Here is a 27,698-nt window from a genome sequence, read left to right on the forward strand (position 1 = left end):
CTGTCCGAATTTAATGGGAACCTGCACCTGCCTGGCAATGATGGCGGCCATGGCTACTGGGTCTACAATCATGCTACATCTAAATACAGTAGTTTAAATTAAATGTAGGTATTCCTTTTTTGTTCATTGTGAACTGATTGTCCGTATATGAACCTTATGTTTTTACCCAAATGCATATTTTTAGTATATTAATCAAAATAAAATACCAGTATGTGACTATGTTTTTAAAGGAGATTTCTACAATCACATTTAGTTTCTTGTTATCATATTTATAAAATGTAGTAGAGATGTTGGTTAGAAATAGGACCATCTTATTTAAAAACAGCAACAAGGTTTAGGCAAACATTTAAAAAAATGTGTGAGGTTTTAAAAAATTGTGTAGTTCTTGGGAAAATTTAAAAATTAAATAGTAAGGCCAGCAACAGAATTGAAAAAATAAAATCCCTATATATCATGTACACTTGCCATGATAGATTAAGATATACATATTTATGCTATACACATGCACCTGTGCACAGAAATAATCAGGTCCTGTTAACTTCTATTTGACCTCTGAAATATTTATTAATATTCACATGTATATCTCAATGTTTCACTTTCTTATAATTACGTAATGAAGGGAAATCATCATAAGTTTCCATAGACAAGAATATCCAAACCAAATTAACTATAATGATTTATAGCAGATGCATTTACATAATTTGCATTTTTACTACCTAATGGGGCAGTGGTAATTATTTTATTAATAAGAATAACAATTTATTAAATATTATACTTAGCACTTTTATTTTCATATTTATTTCTCACTTCAAACATGAGAGATATACACTACTGTTATCTTTATTTTATGGATAAGAAAAGTGTGATTTATAGGTAAGATGTCTAAGATTAAGAAGCTAGAAACAATAGAGTTGGGGTTATAATTTTGGTTTACCAAAAATAACATATTGAAAGTATGAAAATTCTTTTAACTCACCTACATAATATTCTTCTTGGTCACTATGAAATTTTACAAAGTCTTACATTTCTTAATATACAGAAACTTAGGTATAATCATTAATTGTATATTATATTTAATTTAAAAAATGAGATTTTTTTTTTTTTTTAAGGAAATAATAAAATTTTTATTTTCACATTTTTTTTTTTTATTAATGGTAATGGGATGACATTAATAAATCAGGGTACATATATTCAAAGAAAACATGTCTAGGTTACCTTGTCATTAAATTATGTTGCATACCCCTCGCCCAAAGTCAGATTGTCCTTCGCCACCCTCTATCTAGTTCTCTGTGTCCCTCCCCCTCCCCCTAACTCTCCCCCTGTCCTCCCTCCCCCCACCCCTGGTAACCACCACACACTTGTCCATGTCTCTTAGTCTCAAAAAATGAGATGTTTTAACTAAAATTTTTCATAATGTAAATAAGCCTCATTTTCTAGTTTAATTACATTCCTAATCAATAATTCAACTGGTAAAAAAGTAGAAATAAATATATGCGTTTTCTTTTTAATAATAACGTTAAAATACAAGTGCCATTTTTAAGGTTAATCAAGGCTAAAGAATTGTAAAAATAATTTAGAAGCCTGATTTTTCAATTTAATGATTCCAATTTTTTTTTTTCTTTCTTGCACACATTTCATACACTGGCTAGTTCTATGAGTTAAAACTATTTTACCCTATACAAGAGGGTTTGTCAACATACTGTTTATATTAAATGTCTGGTGTTGAGAACTGCTGTTCAATATAAACATCTGAATTTCACCTCAAATACTTAAAATTGTTGGCATAGCAATTTTGATATTATTAAAAGTGAGAAGGTGTATAAGAACAATAAACTTGATGTGAAATAGAGGAAGGATTTAGGAGTAGGAGTTAGAAAAAAATGAGTGCAAATTGAGAAAAGAGGTACATAGATCTGGGTCAGAGAGAAAAGGTCAGAAGGATGAAAAGTCTTGGAAGGTATGTAGAGGATGACTGAAAACAGATGCCGCAGCAGTCAGAAGAGAGACAGAGAGAGATGATGACTTGGAATGTTATTTATCCTTTAAAGATAGAGAAACAGAAATTAAACGACCTTCTCTATCCAGAGGGAAAGACAAAAAAGAGTATTTCTTATCCATTTTTGAACAGAAAAAAAAAACACAAGGCCAGGTCATTGTTCTTCACAAAAATTAAATTAATATTAATATCTACTAGAAACAGTTGTTGTAAAAATACTTAAAAAGTTAATGTATATATCGAGGGCAGTAAAGATTAGCTCTTATTACCTTATTACCATCATAATTATTTCAATATTACTTCAATTACTATTCTCTAGTTTTTATGAAGAGAAATATTTGGAAAATAAAGATACAGAAAAACAGTAAAGGGGTAGTGGAACCATTCTGCTTTGAGATATTTGTGATATGAAAGGTTTAAATAAAGTTTTTAATTTAAACTTTTTATACAGTTTTTGTTTATACTTTCAATATAATATTTAGGGAAAATATATAGCAAAATTTTGTTTCAAGTATCACAGATATTGTTTTCAGAGAAAAATATTGCAGGATTGACCTTAATAAGAAGATTTTTAAATTTTTACATAAGAAAAAGACAACATTAACTAAGTAAGATAATCAAAAGTTGATTTATCTTTGTTTATAATTAGTTTGCTTTTTCTGGGATTATTTGAAGAAAAGTTGAAAAATGAACAACATTGGAACTCAGACAAAGAGTTTTTAATTCCAAAATCCGGGACATAGAAGAATTAGATTTATCCTTTTAATAAAAAAAGCCTTCCTAAAAATGATCTAAAGCAGTAAAATTTTTAGGTGAAGACATTAATAGTAGTTTATTTCAAAAAGTCCTTTATGCTCATTTTCCAATATCAAAAGGTTAAGCAATTCTTTTATAAAGTAAATTACAGTACTAAAGTGTTACTTGTCATCATGACAATATTTTAGTTTGTTGTCAAGATGAGAAAACTAATATCTTACATTTGGAAAGGAACGTTAATATTGCTAGCTATTTGCCAAATATGATATTTTAAAATATCTTATTTCATTCTTATCTTGAAATGACTAGCATTATGTCATTATCAAATACACAAAGATGCAGAAATAGAATGTATATCATTAGGTAGTTTAATGCATTTGGGACAAAATCTGCATTGCTGAAATTTATTATTTTAGATGCAAGACTGCAAGGGATGTTCTGTCAAGTGAAAACCACAAATCAAGCATTATAAAGGCAATATGTAACCTACCATATTTTCCATTGGAGGCTATGTTCTTAATTTTGTATAAGCAAAATATCTTGAATCAGACATTCAGTGTAATCAACGGGTCTCTTAATGTGACATGGTTTTTCATAAGGTTCTTCCCTTTGTTTGCACAGCTGCTTTCTAGAGACTTATATATCACATTCCCTTACATTACTCTCTTTGCTGTTTTAAACCTAGTGACCATTTCCAGGAAGAAAGTTGCTTGCACAAATGTTTGATTTTACAAAAACTTGATCCACTGTTTCATTATCATTGATAGTTTCAATTTACATATAGTCAAGATGTTTGGGTTATTCAATATACTGTTAAATTGTGACTTCATTAAAAGGAAAAAAAAAGTTTATGCAAATTTTACCCCAGAGAATATAGTAGAACAAATTTCAACATGTAATTTCATTTAATTATTTTGTTAGAAATATTATGTTAGGAAGCAATTGATTTACAGATTGATTTATTGGCTTTGAAGAAATATCCAATATTTCAATCTCAAAGGTTATATTGACTCCAAAATAAAATTGATAGAAAGGTCAATAATTATATAACTTATAAAGTTACACAATTGATTTTTAAGCATATATACTTCTAGTAAAACACAGTGAAGTCAATAAAATTTGTATTAGCCAAAAGCAGCCAATTAACAAGACACTGTGCTACTTGGTTCTTACCTAGGGAATTTGCAGTCTGAACTTCCACATTCATGCTAACACCTCACTTCCCTAGTTGACGGATTCTTCTGCTCATAAGTTATCATCAGGATAAAGTACAGGGAGTCCTTGGGTTATGACAGTCTTGACATGTGATGTTTAGAGTTTAGGATGCTCACTCCCATAAAACTTAAAAACATTTAGACGTGAGTGTTTTGGCTTATGCCATTAGTGTCATACTTATGGACTACTTACTGCTTACCAAAATTAGGGGATAATTCAAAATGAATATGAAGCAATAAAATATCCCCTAATTTTGGTGAGCAGTTGGTCATATTCAGCAACAGAATATGCAATAACGCCTCATATGAGTGAGGGAGTTGGCATCACTTATTTTTTGGTCATTTTTTCTGTTACTAAAATACAGTGTACAATACGGTATATTTATGTCCTTTTCCTGTGGCTTAGTTGTATTTTTATGTTTTTGATTATGATTTTACAATTGTGTTAAGATAGGTAAGTGACTTAGGCTAGGGTGTGTTTTTACGTACACCAAAATTTGGGTCATGTCACTGCTTTAGGAACAGAACTGTACTGTAACCTGAGGACACACTGTATATGGTTTTTAAGAACAACAAGACCCGCCTGACCAGGTGGTGGTGCAGTGAATAGAACCTCAATCTGAAATGCTGAGGACCCAGGTTTGAGACCCTGAGGTCACTGGCTTGAGCGTGGGCTCATTAACTTGAGCTCAGGCTCACCAGCTTGAACTTGAGGTTGCCGCTTGAGCGTGGGATCACAGACAAGACTTCATGGTAACTGGCTTGAACCCAAAGGTCACCATCTTGAAACCCAACATTACTGGCATGAGCATAGGGTCACTGATTCAGCTGGAGCCCCAGAGTCAAGGCACATGTGAGAAAGCAATCAATGAACAACTAAAGTGCCTCAACTATGAGTTGATGCTTCTCATCTTTCTCCTTTCCTCTCTGTCCTTGTTTCTCATTAAAATAATAAAATAAAATAAAAAAGTAAAATAAAGGAACAACCAGACCCTTCTGAATCTTTTCAAAGGTTATCACTTGCTCCTCCTTTATCAGTGTTCCAGTATATCCCTCACTGTCCCTGAATGTTTTAGGTTTAGGTTCTTCTATTATCCATACATAATGACTTAGTAAAGAGTGAATTCACTGAACTTTCTGAAATACATTATTGATTCTATTTGTTTTCTATATTCTAATTTGGGTTTTCAATAGTTATGTATTTTTATTTATTGTTCCTTTAATACATTTGCCAAATATTCCTAAGCAATGTTAAATCATAGTACTGGGAGTGGATATGCTTGTCTATTATTAGTTTATAATGGGACTAGCTTGTATTTCAATACCAACTGAATGACTTTATTTTGTTTTTAGATTGGTATTTGTTTTCCTTAGCTAGTTTTCTCATAGCTTATGAATTTTTCGAGAAATGGTGGTTAGATGTTACAAAATGAGTTTTTGAACATCTATTAAAATTTATTTGTAAATTATTAACATAAATTATAATTTTGTTAATAATATATCATTATGTTGTTTGAATAAGATCAAGTTGGTGACAGTTGATTATTTCATTGCAATATTAAATTAAATGTTTTAATTCACTCAGGATTTTGCATATGGATCAAGTGATATCATTTGGCTTTTTTATTTTAATTTTAAACTATTATATTAACATTATATATGAATTATATATAGAAAACTTTAAAATATTTCTATATTTACCATATTCTGAAAAAGTTTACTTACCATCAATATTTCTTCATTAAAAGTTTAAAAAAACTCAGCTATAAAAAGAAATTGGGCACAGAAACTATTTAATTCTAGTTAATTCTTCCATAAGTGGTATTCATTTCATTCACAGTTGGCTTCATTCAAATTTCTGCCACTTCTTAAGTTATCTTTAATACATATAAGCTTTAGGAAAACCTATTCTTTAAGATGAGAATGCCACTTGCTAAGTCTGAAAGTGAAAATAATTTAGAAATGTTATTTTTGTCTTAAATAGCTTTCTATTAGTTTTTGTTCTGATTCTTTTATTACTCACTATATGATAGCAGAATTTCCACATTGTATTCTTTTCCTTTTTTTTCCTTTCCTTTAAAAAAATTTTTTTTATTGTACCTCTGTGCTAGAACAGGTTCATCTTTTAATGTTTCTCCTTTCAGTGCAATTCTGTGTCTAATGTATCTTTTTAAATTAACTTCAAGTTATGCATTTCAAGACTTTTATTAAAGTTAAGAAGCATAGGAAAATACACATAGCATTAGTATTAGAGCTCAGTTTTCACAATGTGAATTCATTCATACAATCAGCATCCAGGTCAAGGAACAGAACATTATCACCAGAACATTATAGAAACTTAGTGTTCCCTTTTAATTTCTACTTCCTCAAATGTATTATTATGCTGACTATTATTAATACCATAGTATCAACTTATTTTTCACTTTCATTTATAAAATTATGAAGTATTTTTTGTGCATATAATTCTTTTAAGCAATATATTGTATGTGAGATCCTTCCATGTAGTGGCACGGTACTAGATTTTTTGTTAATTTTTATTATTGTTTGGTATTTACTGAATAAATATCTCACATTTTATTTATATATTTTTTATTGGTTAATCCATTTTGGAACTATTATAAATTGCGCTCCAGTGAACATTTTAGTACATGTATTTTGGTGGAAATATTCATTGCAAGCCTGTTAGAATATACTTAAGAGTGGAATATAAAACGTACATATGTGTATATATATACACATACATAGTAAACTAATTAATCTCCTTAATCACCAATTACTGGCTTTGTCAGTTTTAATTTTAATTTAGTCTCAATATCATAATATGTAGTAGTATCTCTTTGTGTTTTATTTATTTATTTCTATTTATTTATTTTTTCTGTATTTTTTTCTGAAGCTGGAAACGGGGAGAGACAGTCAGACAGACTCCCGCATGCGCCCGACCGGGATCCACCCGGCACGCCCACCAGGGGGTGACGCTCTGCCCACCAGGGGGCGATGCTCTGCCCCTCCGAGGTATCGCTCTGTTGCGACCAGAGCCACTCTAGCACCTGGGGCAGAGGCCGAGGAGCCATCCCCAGCGCCCGGGCCATCTTTGCTCCAATGGAGCCTCGGCTGCGGAGGGGGAAAAAAGAGACAGAGAGGAAGGAGAAGGGGAGGGGTGGAGAAGCAGATGGGCGCTTCTCCTGTGTGCCCTGGCTGGGAATAGAACCCGGGACTTCTGCACGCCAGGCTGACGCTCTACCACTGAGCCAACCGGCCAGGGCCCTCTTTGTGTTTTAAATGTGCACTTCATTGGTTTTCAATGATGCTGAGCTTTTTTCATATACGTATCAGCATTTGATTATCCTCATCTGGGAAGTGTGTGTTCAAGTGTTTTGCCAATCATTTTAATTGCATTGTTTGTCTTTTTTTTTTTTGTAATAGGCAAAGGTTTTTATGGATATGACTCAGGTTTTGGATATATATATATTTTAAGTTATATATTATAAGTACTTTTCCACATTTTTATTTGCCTTTACTCTTTCTAAAAAATGGCATTTTTTGATAATTTGGAGCGCTTAATTTTAATATCAATTTTTAATGGTTATTGTTCTCTATATTTTGTTTATTAAATCTTTGCATACCTCAAGGTCATTGAGGTATTTCCTGTTATCATTTGAAAGTTTCTTAGGGTGCCACAAAGTATATAGTGGGCTGTGTTGATTGCTCCCTTCTTTAAAACATTGGATGTCAAATCACATCACACAAAATCCAGCAGTCAGAGGTAAATTTAGTGTTTAAAACTTATGTGGAAATAATAAAAACAAAGAAAAATCCTGAATGAGCAGAGGTCGTGTCTCATCAGTAAGAGTTTGCTCTTGGATGTCGGGCAGAAGAGAAGGAAGGGAGTGAATGAGGTTATGAGAGGAAGATATATATATTATATATATATACACACACACATACATATATATGCATACACATATGTTAATATAATAGCTTATTAATCAAGATGAAATGTATCTATAACATAAACTGAAATAATAGAATTGAATAGAAAAATGTGGATTAAGATATGGAAGAAGTAAATTCAACAGGACTTGGTGTCTAAATGGTTTTGGAGCATTAAGTTGTCCAAGATGATTTCAAAGATTCTGAAATAAATGACTAGGTTTTAGTAACTAAAATAGAAGGTATGGAAAGAAAAAAAAATTCACTAAAGGGAAAAATAACTTTATTAAATGCTTTGTGCTTGAATTTTTGGGGAGACATTGCATAGAAAGTCTGATAATTAGTTGGAGATATAATTCCAAATCTAAGAAGAAAACCTGGACTAAAGACAACACATAAAGTAAGTGACTGAGATTTAACATAAAGCCTGGACTTTACTCACTGAATTCTCTTTACTATTTTTTAACAGAAATTGTTTCCTCAAGAGAAAAAAAATCTAAGAAACTAAAAAGAAGGCAGAAAAAACTTTGAAACTATAAGAAGGCAGAAGAATCTCAAATTGTGATGCTTTTTCAACCACAACTACAATTCAATTTTGAGATATCAATTTTACAATATTTGGGAATTAACTGAGAGTTTACAGCTAGAAGTTAGAAACTATCAAAGACTTTATTTAAAGTATCCATTGTCCATGGAATTCAGCTAAAAGACACAGTTATTCAAACAGCCTTACAAACCAACTGCTTTCAAAAAGCCTTCTGTCGTTGTCATAAAATGGTGCCACTAGCATATTATGGTCAACACTTTCCTTTAGAACACTCTTTCCAACAGGCCACAACCAACTCATTAACATGTCAATACTCAGATAAAAATCTAAATCAACCCAATAATCAGTCCGTGGTCAGAGTACAAACTGATAGTAATCACCTGGAAGCACATCCACCAAGCTCTAACCAGAAGGTGCAGAGATCCTCTGCCAAGTCTCAAGACACAATTTCTCAGACCTTCTATAACATGGTTCTAAAGTCATCATTAACCCCATCTAAACATCAAACTACACCTTCACTAGACCTTCATCAGAGAACTTCATTGAAATCTAATTGGGGAGCTCTGAGCTCACCTTTGTCCCATTCAAAATCTCAGATAACAACTTCACTTGACCTCACTAAGACATCATTATCACTGGAGCCTAATCAAACAGCCTTGAGCTCACAATTATCCCTCCCCAAACTTCAAGATACAACTTCCTTAGACCTTTGTGGGACAACACCTTCACTGAAGTCTAATAAAAGAATCTCAAGTTCATCATTATTCTCCTTAAAACATCAAGAAAATCCTTCCTTAGACATCTTTTGGACATCATCATCTTTAGCATCTAATCAAAGAGCCCTTAGCTCAACATTACCTCAGTTCAAGCCTCAGAAATTATCTTCATTGGACAGCCATTGGACATCTTTATTAAAGAAAAATCAAAGATCTTTGACCTCACCAATACTCATCTCTACAGCTCAAACAGATGACTTGGTTCAGGTATCACCTGTGTTACAACCCAGTAAGATAGCTTTTAGTTCACCTTTACTTGCCTGCAGACCTCAGATGCCACCTGTATTAAGCCCTGATACAGGTGTTCTGAGCTTACCATTGTCTAACTCAAAACCAAGGAAATCACCTTTACCACATTCTGTCCATCAGACTCGGAGTATGCCTTTGGTCAAGCCCAAATCCCAGACACTGCTTACACTGAATCATACCTTCAGGACCCTGAGATTGACAGTCTGTGACTCCAAGTTTCAAAATACCACTTCGCCAAGTGATCAATACAGAGTTACAGAGATGTCTTCACCCCATGTCAAATCAAATATTTCGGGTCAATCATCAAGCTCCAAATATTGTATCAGGAATATAGCTACAACATGGAGCTCCAGTATCCAGAGCAAAAACAGCTTTGATCTTTATGCAAAGACATATTCAAATAAAGGAATTCCATGGACTTTAAATTATGTTTATCCTTGCATTGTAAAAGGTGGAACTGTCCCCAGTGGTATTGTAAATAAAATTATGAATTCTCTCTCCAAAACCAAAATCCAAAAGGATCTCTGTAGGCAAATCCTCTTTAGAAGGATGAGGGGAAGGCCAAATCCTCATCCTGGTCCTCGTCTTTCATTAAGTTACTTGGTTTGTTTAACTTGTGCTTCCTGCATAAAAATTCAGTGTAACCATCTTAGGGGAAAAAAAGATCCTCGTGGTGCAATACTATTTGTTATACCAACACCTGAACACAATTCTGAGAGAGAAATAGAGGTGAAATTGTCTTTTATTCTTTCTCTACCAGAGAATAATTTCTCATCTTGTCTTCCATTTTCTGTGAAAAAAAATCAGTCTGATAAAGCCTCCGAAGATAACCTGGAAGGAATGGAGAAGATGTCACAATTCTTCCTTGCTGAACGTGATAACACTCATGGGCTTAATAAGAAGAAAAAATGGCTAACAGTATCCCCTGAAAACAAATTTGTAAGTCAAGAGCTCCAGGCTATTGACTGGTTGCTTTATATCAAGAAAAGTAATTCTCAGCCAGAGACTAGGCTCCCATCCTCTCCTTCCTCCGTATCGTCCTCCTCATCTTCTTCTTCATCTTCTTCCTCCTCTTCCTCTTCCATTGTACCTTCCTCACCCCTTTCTTACAAAGAGTCTACCACATCTACCATTTCAGGTTGTGTTTTCAGTAAGTTAGTTAGTTACCACCAGTTGCCTCCAGGAATCTCCTGGCTTGAGTTTATATGTAGCAAAAATTACCAGCTACTTCCTGAAAAAACACATCAAAGTCAAGTACCACATGCCAAAACAAGTTCTATGAGGAATAGCAACATGGTGAAAGGGCCAAATAGGCCAAAGACTTTGTTCAAATTTTTCCAGACAAAGTAAATGAGAGAAATCTTAACTAAATTAACTTTCTGTTCTTTGAAAGCAATTGACCTCTTAGTTCTTTGAAATTAGAGTTTGATTTCCTATCATGCTTATTAAAACTCTTCGTTAATGATTGAATGGGGCTCTATATTTTAGCTGATGATGCACCTAGGTAACAGGAATGATTACTTTCAACTTTATTTCCTAGTTAAATAATTAATTCTGATTCCTAAAAACAAAAACTGAATCTTTTGTTTTTAACCAAATGCCTGGCTTATAGTAGCCACTGTATAATTATTATAAAGTTAGTCATAATTGACTGTAGACCAGAAATAACTTACCCATCTGGCCCAGAATAGTATCTAGCTCATTGTTATTCTCTTTCCTCATAAGACCTGATAATGACAGTATTCTTAGGCCATGCATGGCAATCTGTTTCACTATCTCTAAAAAATTTTTAGATCATGTTTAACAGATAAGAATAAATATAGAGAGAGTAACATTTTCAGTTGTGTATTCCTAGGGAAAATTCTTCTGTGTTAAGATCCCATACTCTGAAATCCAATGATTTATTCAACTTTTGTTAACACATTTCAAGAGACAATAACTAACTGGTTTAGATAATTTTATCTTATGCTGACTGTGCCAATATTTAAATAATGGGCTCTAAAGTCACCTGTTTATCACTTTCAAAGTAAATTAATAAAATTGTTTTAAAATGTCTGTATTTCACTGGGTCTACTGGTAGTGGGGAAAAAAGGGGAGTTTTCTCACCTACTCATCTTAAGTGATTATCTCTATCCAAGGGCTAGAATTAGAACCTCTTCTATACAATGTTGACTCATAATTCTGGCTCTCTATCCACATCTTTCTGATCACCAGACTATATAGTGTACATATCCTATTAGAACATTGCACTAGCATCTCAAACTCACATGGCCAAAACAAAATTTAACCTCTTTTTTTTTTTTTTGTATTTTTCTGAAGCTAGAAACTGGGAGAGATAGACAGACTCCCACATGCGCCCGACCGGGATCCACCGGGCAAGCCCACCAGGGGGCAACGCCCCGCCCACCAGGGGGCATCACTCTGTCACGACCAGAGCCACTCTAGCGCCTGGGGCAGAGGCCAAGGAGCCATCCCCAGCGCCCGGGCCATTCTTGCTCCAATGGAGCCTCGGCTGCAGGAGGGGAAGAGAGAGACAGAGAGGAAGGAGAGGGGGAGGGGTGGAGAAGCAGATGGGCGCTTCTCCTGTATGCCCTGGCCGGGAATCGAACCCAGGACTTCTGCACGCCAGGCCGATGCTCCACCACTGAGCCAACCGGCCAGGGCCAAAATTTAACCTCTTTACATTGACAGTTACATCTTTACATTTACAATCCTTTGCCCCTATGTTCTCAGGATCAGTTTATGTACCACCATCCATCACGGAGTCATGTTTGACTCTATTTCTCATTGCTTACTCCTTTCTAAGTCCATGAGTTGTATGGCCTTCTTATTTCTAAAAGTCAGCCTTATTCTCTAACCACATTATTACTATCCTAGTTATGGTCACAGCTATTTGTCACTTGTATTACTGCAATAACTCCTAAACATGTGCTTTAATTTTTGAATGCATTTCTTTTTATTTTTTTTTGACAGAGAGAGCAAGAGTCAGAGAGAGAGGGACAGATAGGGACAGACAGACAGGAAGGGAGAGAGATGAGAAGCATTAATTCTTGATTGTGTTTTCTTATGTGCCTTGACTGGGGTCCTACAGCAGAGCGAGTGACACCTTGCTCAAGCCAGCTACCTTTGGGCTCAAGCCAGTGACCATGGGGTCATGTCTATGATCCCACATTCCTGCCAGCAACCCCAAACTCAAGCTGGTGAACCTGTGCTCAAACCAGATGAGCCTGTCCTCAAGCCAGTGACCTCGGGGTTTTGAACCTGGGTCCTCTGTGTCCCAGTCCGACACTCTATCCACTGTGCCACTGCCTGGTCAAGCTTGAATGTATTTCTTTTTTTTTTTTTTTTTTTCCAGTGCTATCTTACTGTGGTTTTAATTTGCATTTTTCTAATGATTAGTGGTGTTGACATATGTCTGTTAGCCTTCTGTATGTCCTCTTTGGAACAATGTCTATTCAGGTCTTTTATATATTTTTTTAATCAGATTTCTTTTCTGTTCCCAAGTTTTATGAGTTCTTTTTTATATTTTAGATATTAACACCTTATTAGATGCATCAATATCTTTTCTGAGTCAATAGGTTTTCTTTTTGTTTTGTTGATGGTTTCCTTTACTGTGAAAAAAACTCTGTAGTTTTATATAGTTTTATTTATTTTTTCTTTTGTTTCTCTTGCCCAAAGAGACATATTCAAAACAATATTATCAAAAGCAATATCCAAGATTTTACAGCCTAAGTTTTCTTCTAGGAGTTTTATGGTTTCATGACTTATATTTAATTCATTTTAATTTAATTCCTGTATATTGTGTAAGAAAGTGACCTAGTTTCACTTTTTTACGTGTCTGTTCGGTTTTCCCAAAACTAATTATTGAAGAGACTATCCTTGTATACTCTTGACTGCTTAGTCATACATTAATTGACTATGTAAGTGTGGGTTTATTTCTGTATTTTCTAATCTGTTCCATTGACCTATGTATCTGTTTTTATGCCAGTACCATGCTGTTTTGATTACTCTAACTTTTTAGTATAGTTTAATATGAGATAGTTTTTTTATAATAATTTTATTTTTTTAATAGGGTGACATCAATAAATCAGGATACATATATTCAAAGATAACAAGTCCAGGTTATCTTGTCGTTCAATTATGTTGCATACCCACCACCCAAAGTCAGATTGTCCTCTGTCACCTTCTATCTTGTTTTCTTTGTGCCCCTCCCCACCCCCTTTCCCTCTCCCATTCCCCCCTCCCCCCCGTAACCACCACATTCTTATCAATGTCTCTTAGTTTCACTATTATGTCCCACCTACGTATGGAATAATACAGTTCCTGTTTTTTTCTGATTTACTTATTTCGCTTCGTATCATGTTATCAAGATCCCACCATTTTGCTGTAAATGTTCCGATGTCATCATTTCTTATGGCTGAGTAGTATTCCATAGTGTATATGTGCCACATCTTCTTTATCCAGTCATCTATTGATGGGCTTTTTGGTTGTTTCCATGTCCTGGCCACTGTGAACAATGCTGCAATAAACATGGGGCTGCATGTGTCTTTACGTATCAATGTTTCTGAGTTTTGGGGATATATACCCAGTAGAGGGATTGCTGGGTCATAAGGTAGTTCTATTTTCAGTTTTTTGAGGAACCACCATACTTTCTTCCATAATGGTTGTACTACTTTACATTCCCACCAACAGTGTATGAGGGTTCCTTTTTCTCCACAGCCTCTCCAACATTTGCTATTACCTGTCTTGCTAATAACAGCTAATCGAACAGGTGTGAGGTGGTATCTCATTGCCGTTTTGATTTGCATTTCTCTAATAGCTAAAGAAGATGAGCATCTTTTCATATATCTGTTGGCCATTTGTATTTCTTCCTGGGAGAAGTGTCTATTCATATCCTCTTCCCATTTTTTTATTGGATTGTTTGTTTGTTTGTTGTTGAGTTTTATGAGTTCTTTGTATATTTTGGATATTAGGCCCTTATCTGAGCTGTTGTTTGAAAAAATCATTTCCCATTTAGTTGGCTTTCTGTTTATTTTGTTATCAGTTTCTCTTGCTGAGCAAAAACTTCTTAGTCTGATGTAGTCCCATTCATTAATTTTTGCCTTCACTTCTCTTGCCTGTGGAGTCAAATTCATAAAATGCTCTTTAAAACCCAGGTCCATGAGTTGAGTACCTATGTCTTCTTCTATGTACTTAATTGTTTCAGGTCTTATGTTTAGATCTTTGATCCATTTTGAGTTAATTTTTGTACAGGGGGAGAGACTGCAGTCCAGTTTCATTCTTTTGCATGTGGCTTTCCAGTTTTCCCAGCACCATTTATTGAAGAGGCTTTCTTTTCTCCATTGTGTGTTGTTGGCCCCTTTATCAAAAATTATTTGACTATATATATGTGGTTTTATTTCTGGACTTTCTATTCTGTTCCATTGGTCTGATTGTCTATTTTTCTGCCAATACGATGCTGTTTTGATTGTCGTAGCCCTATAATATAGTTTGAAGTCAGGTATTGTAATGCCCCCAGCTTCATTCTTTTTCTTTAGGATTGCTTTGGCTATTCGGGGTTTTTTATAGTTCCATATAAATCTGATGATTTTTTGCTCTATTTCTTTAAAAAACGTCATTGGAAGTTTGATGGGAATTGCATTAAATTTGTATATTGCTTTGGGTAATATAGCCATCTTGATTATATTTATTCTTCCTAGCCAAGAACAAGGTATATTCTTCCATCTCATTATATCTTTTTCGATTTCCCTTAACAATGGTTTATAGTTTTCATTATATAAGTCCTTTACATTCTTTGTTATGTTTATTCCTAAGTATTTTATTTTTTTTGTTGCAATCGTGAAGGGGATTATTCTTTTGAGTTCCTTCTCAGTTGTTTCATTGTTGGCATATAGAAAGGCTATTGACTTCTGTATGTTAATTTTGTATCCTGCGACCTTACTGTATTGGCTTATTGTTTCTAGTAGTCTTTTTGTGGATTCTTTGGGGTTTTCGATGTATAGGATCATATCATCTGCAAAAAGTGATACCTTTACTTCTTCTTTTCCGATATGGATGCCTTTTATTTCTTTGTCTTGTCTGATTGCTCTGGCTAGAACTTCTAGTACCACATTAAATAAGAGTGGAGAGAGTGGACAACCCTGTCTTGTTCCTGATTTAAGGGGGAAAGCCTTCAGTTTAGTGCCATTTAATATGATGTTAGCTGATGGTTTATCATATATGGCCTTTATCATGTTGAGATATTTTCCTTCTATACCCATTTTGTTGAGAGTCTTAAACATAAAATTGTGTTGTATTTTATCGAAAGCCTTTTCTGTGTCTATTGATAAGATCATGTGGTTTTTGTTCTTTGTTTTGTTGATATGGTGTATTACGTTAACCGTTTTACGTATGTTGAACCATCCTTGAGATTCTGGGATGAATCCCACTTGATCATGATGTATTATTTTTTTAATATATTGTTGTATTCGATTTGCTAGTATTTTGTTTAGTATTTTAGCATCTGTATTCATTAGAGATATTGGTCTGTAGTTTTCTTTTTTTGTGCCATCCTTGCCTGGTTTTGGTATGAGGGTTATGTTGGCCTCATAAAATGTGTTTGGAAGTATTGCTTCTTCTTCAATTTTTTGGAAGACTTTGAGTAGAATAGGAACCAAGTCTTCTTTGAATGTTTGATAAAATTCGCTTGTATAGCCGTCAGGGCCTAGACTTTTATTTTTGGGGAGGTTTTTAATGGATTTTTCTATTTCTTCTTTACTGATAGGTCTGTTTAGGCTTTCTGCTTCTTCTTGACTCAGTCTAGGAAGGTTGTATTGTTCTAGGAATTTATCCATTTCTTCTAGGTTGTTGAATTTAGTAGCATAAAGTTTTTCATAGTATTCTACAATAATTCTTTGTATATCTACGGTGTCCGTGGTGATTTCTCCTCTTTCATTTTGGATTTTGTTTATATGAGTTCTTTCTCTTTTTTCCTTGGTAAGTCTTGCCAAGGGTTTGTCAATTTTGTTGATCTTTTCAAAGAACCAGCTCCTTGTTCTATTAATTTTTTCTATAGTTTTTCTGTTCTCTAATTCATTTATTTCTGCTCTGATTTTTATTATCTCCTTTCTTCGGCTGGTTTTGGGTTGTCTTTGTTCTTCTTTTTCTAGTTCCTTAAGGTGGGAAGTTAAGTGGTTCACTTGGGCTCTCTTTTGTTTGTTCATATGTGCCTGAAGTGATATGAACTTCCCTCTTATTACTGCTTTTGCTGCATCCCATAGATTCTGATATGTCATATTGTCATTTTCATTAGTCTGTATATATCTTTTGATCTCTGCACTTATTTCTTCTTTGACCCATTCATTTTTTAAAAGTATGTTGTTTAGTTTCCACATTTTTGTGGGATTTTTTTCCTCTTTTTTGCAGTTGAATTCTAGTTTCAAGGCTTTATGATCAGAAAATATGCTTGGTACAACTTCAATTTTTCTGAATTTGCTGATGTTGTTTTTGTGGCCCAACATATGGTCAATTCTTGAGAATGATCCATGTACACTGGAGAAAAATGTATACTCAGTCACTTTGGGATGAAATGTCCTGTAGATGTCTATCATATCCAGGTGCTCTAGTGTTTTGTTTAAGGCCACTATGTCTTTGTTGATTCTCTGTTTGGATGACTGATCTAGAGCCGTCAGCGGTGTATTGAGGTCTCCAAGTATGATTGTTTTTGTCAGTTTTTGTTTTAAGATCAATAAGTAGCTGTCTTATATATTTTGGTGCTCCTTGGTTTGGTGCATATATATTAAGAATTGTTATGTCTTCTTGATTCAGTGTCCCCTTAGCCATTATGAAATGGCCATTTTTGTCTCTGAGTACTTTTCTTGTCTTGTAGTCAGCATTATCCGATATGAGTATTGCTACACCTGCTTTTTTTTGGATGTTATTTGCTTGGAGTATTGTTTTCCAGCCTTTCACTTTGAATTTGTTTTTATCCTTGTTACTTAGATGAGTTTCCTGTAGGCAGCATACAGTTGGATTTTCTTTTTTAATCCATTCTGCTACTCTGTGCCTTTTTATTGGTGAGTTTAATCCGTTTACATTTAGTGTAATTATTGATACTTGTGAGTTCCCTATTGCCATTTTATATCTTGCTTTCTGTTAGTTTTGTGTCTTGTTTGATCCTTCTCTTTCGTTTTTCTATCTTTTGTTTTTATTTGGTTGTATTCCATACATCTTTCCTCTGTTGCTATCTTTTTTATCTCATGTGCTTCTGTGGTGGTTTTTTCAATGGTGGTTACCTTTGAGTAATGAAAAGCGTCCCTACCCTGTTCATTGTAGCGAACTATTTTGTGAGTACTTTTGCACTCCATCGTCCTTTGCTACTGTTAATCTCCATCTTCTCCCCCTCTTTCTTTTTGTTGTTGTCACAGTTTAAATTTGGTTTTATTGTGTTCTTCTTGGAGCTTTTACTTGTGGCTCTGTTTTTTTTTTGTTCTTTGTATCTGATTGGAGAACCCCCTTTAGTAATTCCTGGAGTGGGGGTTTTCTGATGATAAATTCCCTCATCTTTTCTGTATCTGTGAATGTTTTTATTTCTCCTTCATATTTGAAGGAGAACTTTGATATGTATAGTATTCGTGGCTGAAAGTTCCTCTCTTTCAGGACTTTAAATATTGGGTTCCACTCTCTTCTAGCTTGTAGAGTTTCTGCTGAGAAATCTGATGATAATCTAATGGGCCTTCCTTTATATGTTGTATTCTTCTTTTCCCTGGCTGCCTTGAGAATTTTTTCTTTGCTGTTGGTTTGTGTCAATTTCATTATGATATGCCTTGGAGTAAGTTTGTTGGGGTTAAGAAAACTTGGAGTTCTGTTTGCTTCTTGAACTTGAGGCTTTAGTTCTTTCCACAGGCTTGGGAAGTTCTCATCTATTATTTGTTTGAGTATGTTCTCCATTCCATTTTCTCTCTCTTCTCCCTCTGTTATACCTATTATTCTTATGTTATTCTTTTTGATGGAGTCAGATAATTCTTGTAGGGCTATCTCATTTTTTTAAATTTTTGAGTCTCTTTCTTCTTCTCTCTGCTCTGCCTCAAGTTGCTTGTCTTCTATTTCACTAATCCTCTCTTCTATCTGACCTGTTCTATTAGCTAAGCTTGTTACTTCGTTTTTCAGCTCGTGAATTGAGTTTTTCATCTCTGTTTGATTTGTTTTTATAGTTTCAATTTCCTTGGACATATATTCTTTGTGTTCATTGAGTTGTTTTCTGAGCTCCCTAAATTGTCTTTCTGTGTTTTCTTGTATATCTCGGAGGATTTTTAGGATTTCTATCTTGAATTCTCTGTCATTTAGCTCCAAGGTTTCCAATATATTAAATTTTTTCTCCATAGATTTTTCCTCATCTAGCTGTGTTACCTCTCTTTCTTTTGTATCCATGATATTCGATTTTCTCTTCCTTAATGGCATCTGAGGGTGGTTTTGTTGATAGTATTAATGAGATTTAATAAAGAATAAAAAGTTAAAAAAATAATAAAAAAAAAAATCGAAAATAGTTGTTTTTTTTTAAAAAAATATTAATAATGAAATAAAGAAAAATAAAATAAAATAAAAATTTTTTAAAAAAGGAAATTATTCCCCCCCTCCTTTTTTCCTCTCCTCTCCTCTCCCCTCTTTCTTGAGAAAATCTTGTGGTGAACTGTGAATTATAACAAACAATGCCTGTGATGGAGGGCCTGAATTGGGGAAAAGTAATAAAGGGGCAAAAAAAAAAAAAAAAAAAAAAAAGAAAAAGAAAAGAAAAGAAAAGAAAAAAAAAAGAAAAACGAGAAAAAGAAAAAAAAAAGAGCGTATGGACCCACAAAAAGCAAATAAGGAAAAAATTTGGGTCAAGAATAAAATGATTTGCTTTTAGGTGTTGGTCGTCTAAGAGTTATGATGAGAGGAATAAGAGGAAAACGGAAAAATGGGGAGACAAATTAAAAAATTACTATTGTATTTAGTGGAACAAGAACTAGATAAAATGGAGAGCCAGGGATGGGAGCACTGCTAGTGAGTTAAAAAGGTGAAGTAAAACCCCCCCAAAATGCCACAAACATAAGTTTGAGTCCCAGATAAGATAATTTGTTTGTTATTGAGGTTTGAATGAGAGGAGATGTAAAGGAGAAAGGAAGAAACTAATATAGAGGGAGAAAAGAAAGAGAGAGAGAGAGAAAAAAGAGGGAACCACTAATAGAAGAAAAAAGAAAGGAGAGAGAGAGAGAGAGAGAGTTAAGGGTTTTGGAGTGCAACCCTCATAGAGAGAAAGGAAGAGAAGAGAAAAGATAATGGGAGATGTAACACTTATGGGTAGTGTAGTTCAAGGAGAGGAGAGAGTAAGACCGGCAGAGAGTTAATCGGCCAAATTGGAGGAGGAAAAAAAGTATCAAGAATGAAGATAAGAGAAACAAATGAACAAATATGATAAAATGGGATAGGTTATAAAGTCTGCAGATTATTCTTGATTTTGAGAGGTTATCTTCTTCCTTTTTCTTTTCTCTCCCTCTTCCTGGTCGGTGACTCTGTACCACAGGTTCTGCCCCTTTGGCACACTCAGGTAGAGGTTTGCAGTTGATAAGTCTCTATGGCAATGTCATGTATTGTGCTTTAGTCTCGTTGGCAGTCGAGGCTATTAGCATTTATAGGCTCTGACAGTGAGAGAGTCCGTGTTCCTGGATCCTTTCTCCTAGTCTTTCCTTCCTCAATTAGTAGCCTGATAATCCAGCTATGGGGTTGCTGCTGCCTCTGCCTGGATAGTAAGAGGCTCAAAGAGCTGGCAACTCCCCACTCTATTTCCACTCAGCACAGGGCTCTGGGTAAGGCTCCATCAGTCAGAGCTGCTAGCGTAATCGGGCGGGCTTTCCGCCCACTCAAAGACCTCTGGCTCTGTCTGCCACTCTGTCCGGTAACACAGGCGGGCGCCCACTTCCGGGGCGCTTGGAGGAAACTCTCACTCACTGGCTGCGCACGCAGACCAGGATATCCGGCCAGCAGTCTCACGCTCTGAGTGAAACCCCCAACCGCAGGGAAAAGTTGCAGCGTTGGAATTGAGTCTCGCTCCGTCCCCGTGTGCGGCTTTTGCAAGGCGCTGGGGCGGCCCGAGATTTCGTTTTGGCCCACACAAAGGCCCCTGACTCTGCCCCTCTGTGCGATAACACGGGCGCGCAGTGCCGAGGCACTCGGAGGAATCTCTCATTCACTATCTGCACGCGCAAACCCGGATATGAGGCCGGCCGCGTTTCCCTCTGAGTGAAACCCCCCAGCAGCACAGAAAATTTCCACTGTTGGAATTAGTTCTCACTCCCTCCCGTGCGTGGCTTTACCAGGGCACTGGGGCTGCCCAGAGACTCTGCCCTCGGCCCACAGAAAGGCCTCTGACCCTGCCTCTCCGTGGGGCAATACGGGCACCCACTCTCGGGGCCTAGGAAGAAATCTCTCGCCCACTAACTGCGCACCAACCAGGAGACCGGGTAAAATGGCCGCCCTGCTTGTCTTTCTTTGTTTGGGTTTGGCGCGAATGTTAGCTTGTATTGCCCGGGTTGCCACAGGATCAGTTTTTCCTCGGCTTGGATCTCCGTGCCACAGCCTGGTTCAGCCGTTTGTGCCGTGGCCTGAATCTATTCACCCCCTTTGCCCGCCTCAGTTTCTATATTCACAGTTACCAGAGAAAGCCGCCCTGTTTAGGTTAGTGAGGAAGGCGGAGCATTTCTTACTCCCTATTTCCTTCGGGGTTTGGTTATATATTTAGCCAATTTTTCACTCAACCATACCTTTGGGTGTATTGCGAAGCATCTGGAGGCTCCAAGTATAGGTTTTTCTGTTTCTGGTTGAAGATCTTGTTGAGTTTTGGGGGAGATTTATCGGAATCGCTTCCTACCCCGCCATTACTCTGACGTCATCCCTTGAATGTATTTCTAATACAGGAATTTGATAATGTTATTCCAATGCTTATAATCTTTTCATCATTGAACATTGTTTTCTGAGGCAAAGTCTAAATTCCTTTTACAATTGAACTGTTATTGTCTCTCAAAATTAATTTCTTATTTTCTAGTATCCTGCTGGATGCTTCAGCCACACTAATTTCTTTATAATATATAAAATGTGCCAAGACCTCTTCTACATTGTACTTTTAAATCAATTCTGCTGTCCAGAAAGATCTTTCCATCTACATATTTGTATCCCACAGAGATCTGTTTTGTCTTTCTTGACATTTTCTGAGAAGCCTTGTTCTGATCAACCTACAAAGGGGTTAGTTGGCCTTACAACTACCATAAAACTCTGTGTTTACTCTTTGTACTGCTCTTAATCCCATTTTAAAAAGTCACTTAGTGTCTATCTTCATTCATCAGACGGGAAACCCCTTGTTCACCATTCCTTTTTTATTTTTTAACCTAGTCTTTGGAAAAGAGTAATACTTTGAAATATGTGTGTTGATATTGAATTTCTACTAATGAAACTTTTCATCTTTTTTGATTATTTGATAAAACATATTTCATCAGTCAGCTTCCTTCCTATAAGATCAATATAGAATTCTTCTTTATATCTTTCGTTTGGTGAGAGCATATATAAAAAATGTTACTGCTGGCAGCAGTCATCCTTGTCATATTTCTTAGATTAATAGTGTTTCTTCTTAGTATTTCAGTACTAAATATGTTATTGGCTGATGCATACCTGGTCAGTGATGATGAAGAAGAACACACCTATGTGATAATGTTTTCAAAGCTTTCTCCAATCTCTTTAGGAAACCTGTGAAATGAGAAAAATAGAGTGACTAGAAGTCAACACCAAAGTGTTGAATAAAGGTGGTTATTACTGGGGAATAGTTATAACTGTGTTTAGAAAATAAGTAGATTTTTTTATTGATTTTAATTTATTGTGTTTACATAGATTTTAGTGTTGCCCCGAATGCATTCCCCCTTTCCTGTTTTCTCCTCAATATCTCCCTTGCCCCCCTTCCCACAGTGTCCTCCCCACCTCCCTTCAGGTTTATTCCATCCTATCATCCCCTTTCCCTCTGTCCTCTTTTCCTCTGGTCCCTTTGATCTCTCCTCTGTCTCAATTCAGTTCCTCAGTTCTCATTGTTCATTGGATTGTTAAAAAATTTTCCCAATCTTTAATGAATATAAATTCCTTTTATAATCAACAATTTAAAACCAGTGCTATAAAAATAGAAATAATTTTGTTGCCTCTATTTTAGAGGGTGTGTAAGTCATGATTTTGCTGTCTACACCTTTTCACTTATTGATATTATTTGTGTCCCTTCCAGTACCCAGGAAATACATATTTTTATGAGATTTATACTTTGTTTTCAGGCATAGCACATTTTATTATGTTTTAGAGTCTACTAAAACATTTAAAAATTTTATATTCTCTATTCCAATATTGATTGCAAAACTTTTACTATTCATATATATATTTCATATATATTTGTACATTTATTTATTTTAAGTTGTGAAATATTTTCAGCTTATGGAAAAAGATAGACAATATGTTGATAAAATTATTTATACCACTACCAAGCTTTATCAATTTTTTTCATGTGTTAAAGAAATAAAACTATTACTATAATGCTAGCCTCTGTGCATATAACCATCCAGATCCCAAGCCTATCATGTATGCCCCAGAAAGTAATCACTGTCTTGAATTTCCTGTGTTATACTTACCGACTTTTTAGAAATTTACTAAATATTTATGGGGCCACAGTAATCTGATCTTTTGTGTTTTAAAGCTTTGTATATATTTTATCATAATGTATTTAACATTTAAAATTTTGTTTTTTGATATACAGTGTGTTTTTGAGATATGTTTTTACTATAACAGATAAATTCTTTTTTTCTAAATACAAAAAAATATGTATAAATTTATAAACATATATTCATACATACTTATGTGTGTATATATATATAGAACTGATAGTGTGAATTTATTACAACTTATATATTCAGTTTTTGGTTGAATAGTTAACTGACATTTTTTATTATCATATATTATGTTGCACTGACATTCTTTAAAAGATTTATTGAAATATAATCGACAGAACATTGTTAAGTTCAGGTGTATGGCATAATGATTTGCTATTTTTATATATTGCAAAATGATCACTATAATAAGTCTAGTAAACATCCATTTTTATACATAGTTATAAAAACTTTTTCTTGTGATGAGGACCTTCAAGATCTTTCAGCAACATTCAAATGTACACTACAGTATGATTAACCATACGCACCATGAACATTATTTTTCCTGTCCTTTTTTTTTTGCACACATGAAAAATTCTCAGGAGTCATGCTGTGCAACATTTGGTCTACAGATTATCAAGTAGCATCATGTAAAAAATGCAGAATCTCATTATGTTTCAAATATACTGAATCATTATCTGAATTTTATAATATTTTCAGGTAAGCTCTAAACACATTAAGTATTAGAGAAACTGCATTAGATAGTCTAACAGAATAAAATTGATGATTGCAACAGTGCTATCCAATAAAAATATAACATGAATCATATTGATAGTTTTTAATATTTCTTACAGTCATATTGGAAAGTAAAAAGAAATAAGTAATGTTTATTTCAATAGCATATTTTATTTAAAGCTGTATAAAAGTTTTCCATTTGAACAAGTGATTAAGACTTGTTCCCGCCCATGGTAGATTCTACCCCGAGGGGATATTTGGCAATGTCTGCTGACATTTTTTATTGTCATGACTGAGAAGATGATTTAGATGTTTTAGGTCATAATTAAATATCATACAGTGCAAAAGATAGCCCCCAACAAAGAAATTACCCATCTTGTCTAAAATGTTAAGAGTGTTAAGACAACTTGAATTAATGTAACAAACATGAGAACTTTTTTCTTTTTACTCTAAATCTTCCAAAGCTGTTGAATTTAACACTTAAAGCCCATCACAATTCAGAGTAGTTATATTTTCACACTATCAGCAGCCACATTAAACAGTATAGGGTTATAGTGTGGGCATTACTGGATATTGCCAAGTGGTCTACAAAGTATTTATACTAATATACATACCCAAAACATTATATGAGAGTTTGCACTGTTCTGTAATCTCATCCGCACTAGATAATTTTCAGGCTTTCAGATCCTTGGCTTGTACAAATAATATGGTTTGTACTAATAAAATGATCTTCTTATACTGTATCTTTAATTTTAGATTTTTTATTGTTAATTATCTTGAACGTTTTATCATGTTTATTGACCTGGGTTTCCTTCTCTGTGACTTGTCTTTCATTATCTTTGCTCATTGTTTTATTGTGTGTTCTATTTCATATTAACCTGTAGAAAAATTTTATATATGTATTTCAAAGATAACTTCTTTGGCTTGGCTTGGTATTAAATCATCCTTGCACTATCTCAAAAAAAATGTTACTTGATCATCATATTATACATTATTATTAATCCTGCTGAATTCAGTTTCCTAAACTGACTGATAATTACACGTCTATGTACAAGGGTATTGTAACAATAAATAAAGATCAACCAAATAATAAGCAAAGGCTATTTAATCAGAGCTTGCTATCGCAAGGAAGTCAACCACCATTACTTTCATTTGGCAAACTCAAAGGCAGGCTGAGGTTTGGGAAAGCTTTACAGTGGGAAAATGAATAGGCTTCAGGTGTGCCCTCATTGGATGCTGTTGATATGGAGAAGCTGTAGGCAGACCAACTGGAAGAAGGGTATCCTATGTGATTGGTTAAGGATGCATGTTTGGCTTTTTCTAAGGTTCCCAAGTTGGAAGTGGAGATGAAACTTAGGGTATTTGTTATTAATCATGTCCTGGCCAGTTTGTGTCAATTTTTATAGAGGTTATTGTTTGGCTTTTTTGATTGTTGCTAGAGACAGTGGTATGATATCTTACAAATCTGACATAAGACAGCAGTCTGGTTTCCTGGGCTGGTTACAGTGGAGTTTGGGACAGGCAAGTAGCCAAGATTATCTATCTGTCTTTTCCTTGTTAGTGTTTTTTTTGGGACAGGCAAGTAGCCAAGATTATCTATCTGTCTTTTCCTTGTTAGTGTTTTCCACTAAGTTTTACTTCTTTGTCATCTGGGTTGGTTGTCTTCCTTCTAAACTAATTTTTAAATTATTGAATTTTATTGCAATAAAGTGCTATCTTTCTCTTTTTTTTCTTCTCCTTTTTTTCCTCCTTTTTCTCTCCCATTCCCATTTTAATCTGGAACAATTTATATAAATTCTTTGTCAAGTAGATACTTCAGATAAAAACAACTCTGGTTTAAACTTATTTCATTGGTTTCTTCTCTTCTTCTTCCTTCTTCTCTATCTTCTTCTCAATCTATCTTCTGTTACAGTTTAATATCAAATTGCATTTATTTTCCAGTTTCCTCCTAATAACCACAGCTCTTTTCCTTCCCTACCTGCCAACACACACAAAAAGAAGCAAGAATTTGGAAAATATCTTTTTTTAAATATTTTTTTCTTTAAGTGAGCAGTGAAGAGGCAGAGCAACAGACTCCTGCATGTGTCCAGACCGGGTTCTACCCAACCAGCCCCTCATGGGGCAATGCTCTGCCCATCTGGGACCCTCCATTACTTAGCAGTGGAGCCATTTTAGCACCTGAGGTGAGTTTACAAAGCCATCCTCAGTGCCTGGGGCGACCTTGTCCAACCGAGCCGTGAATGCGGGATTAGAAGAGAGTGATAGAAAGAAGAGAGAGGGCAAATGGTGGAGAAGCAGATGGTCTCTTCTCCTGTGTGCCCTGACTGGAATCGAACCTGGGACATCCACATGCCTGAGCCAACTGACCAGGGCTGGTGAATTTCTTATACAAGACACTAGATACAGTTTTGCCACTTAACAAATCATAGAACCCTTGACAAGTAATTTAGCCTATATTAATCTGAATTTATACATCTATAACTAGTAAGCATTGAAGTGTATATTTTCTAGAATTCTTTCATATTCTTGCAATTTTTTATATCCAAAATTGTAGCTAAATCTAACCCCAACTTAATCACATATATGTATGTAAATTTCATCCTTTATTTTTTTGTTTACAGATTTCCAAACACCAGTAATAACTGATTGATCTTGTGTACATTTAATAAAGGGCATATAAATCACCATTTATATTTTTCATTGTTTAAATTCATGAAACAGGTGCTGAATAAAACTATAGATGAAACTAGGCTCATTCTTGCATCCATTCATTTGTATAATATTAAGTGTTCACTTTAAACAAGTCATCTCACAAGGGAACTATGAATCATCTCTGGAACATTATCTAAAGTCTCTGTGTCTTAAACTGTCTCCAAAAGAAAAAAAAAAAGAAAAGAAATAGAAATAGATTATATTATCTCTCAAGTCAAAATATTTATCTCCCAAGTTGAAGAAATAAAATATGACTTTAACATTTAGGGATAGTGATTATGTGTTCTGAACTTTTAGGCTCCGACACTCTCAGACTCCCCCTGTCACTAACTGCAAACTTTTGGCAAGTCAATCACTGTGAAAATCTGTTTCCTCAATAAAAAGTGGTGATATGTGATATGTGGTGAGCATCTGGAACATAGTAACTCTGAAATAGTATCATTCTTACATTTATCATCATATATTGTTAAAATTCTTTTTTTTTTGTTTTACATTTGTGGATCCACTTTTTGTTTAAAATTATAGTTGGTAACATAACAGAAACATTTTAGATGCTCTAGAATAATAATGGCCAGAGATTCCTATTCAAAACATCAGTTACAGAACTCCATCATAATGGTCTCTCTTCTGTCCATCAAATTTATATTCCATTATAATCATCACCACTCAGGTCAAGGCTGCTTATTCCTTTTGGAGCAAATTCCAGCCTCTTTAGCCTGTCACATAAGGTCCTTCACAATTTTGTTCATCTCCGTCTCTTTCATCATCTTGTATTTCACAATGTGCTACATCCATAATGCACTTCATCTCCATGTAACCTTTGACTTTTGCAATGTCTCAAATGTACCTATTACTTGACTGCCTTTCAGACCTCACTCATACTTGGCCCCATTTAGATTACCCAACATCCATATCCAAACTATGTATCTTATCCACTACTTGAGCTCAGCTCTGTTAACATATGTCAATATCCCTAGTAATCTTGCCTTTGCATTCCTGTGCATCTGGCCTGGCTTTCTTTGATTACATTTACAAATTGATCCTTTCAATTTATTTATTTATAGTTTCCATTTCACCTATGAGATTGTAACTTCAAGT

General features: G+C 34.7%; 1 protein-coding gene across 1 annotated transcript; it reads left to right on the forward strand.

The window, feature by feature from the left end:
- The first annotated feature begins 8,670 nt into the window (after positions 1 to 8,670).
- On the forward strand, positions 8,671 to 10,818 carry CSNKA2IP (casein kinase 2 subunit alpha' interacting protein). Its single transcript, XM_066347708.1, has one exon. It carries the CDS (start codon positions 8,671 to 8,673, stop codon positions 10,816 to 10,818), a length of 2,148 nt encoding a protein of 715 aa, XP_066203805.1.
- The last annotated feature ends 16,880 nt before the right edge of the window (positions 10,819 to 27,698 follow it).

The sequence above is a fragment of the Saccopteryx leptura genome, chromosome 8, assembly GCF_036850995.1.
Source record: "Saccopteryx leptura isolate mSacLep1 chromosome 8, mSacLep1_pri_phased_curated, whole genome shotgun sequence".
Classification (NCBI taxonomy): Eukaryota; Metazoa; Chordata; class Mammalia; order Chiroptera; family Emballonuridae; genus Saccopteryx; species Saccopteryx leptura.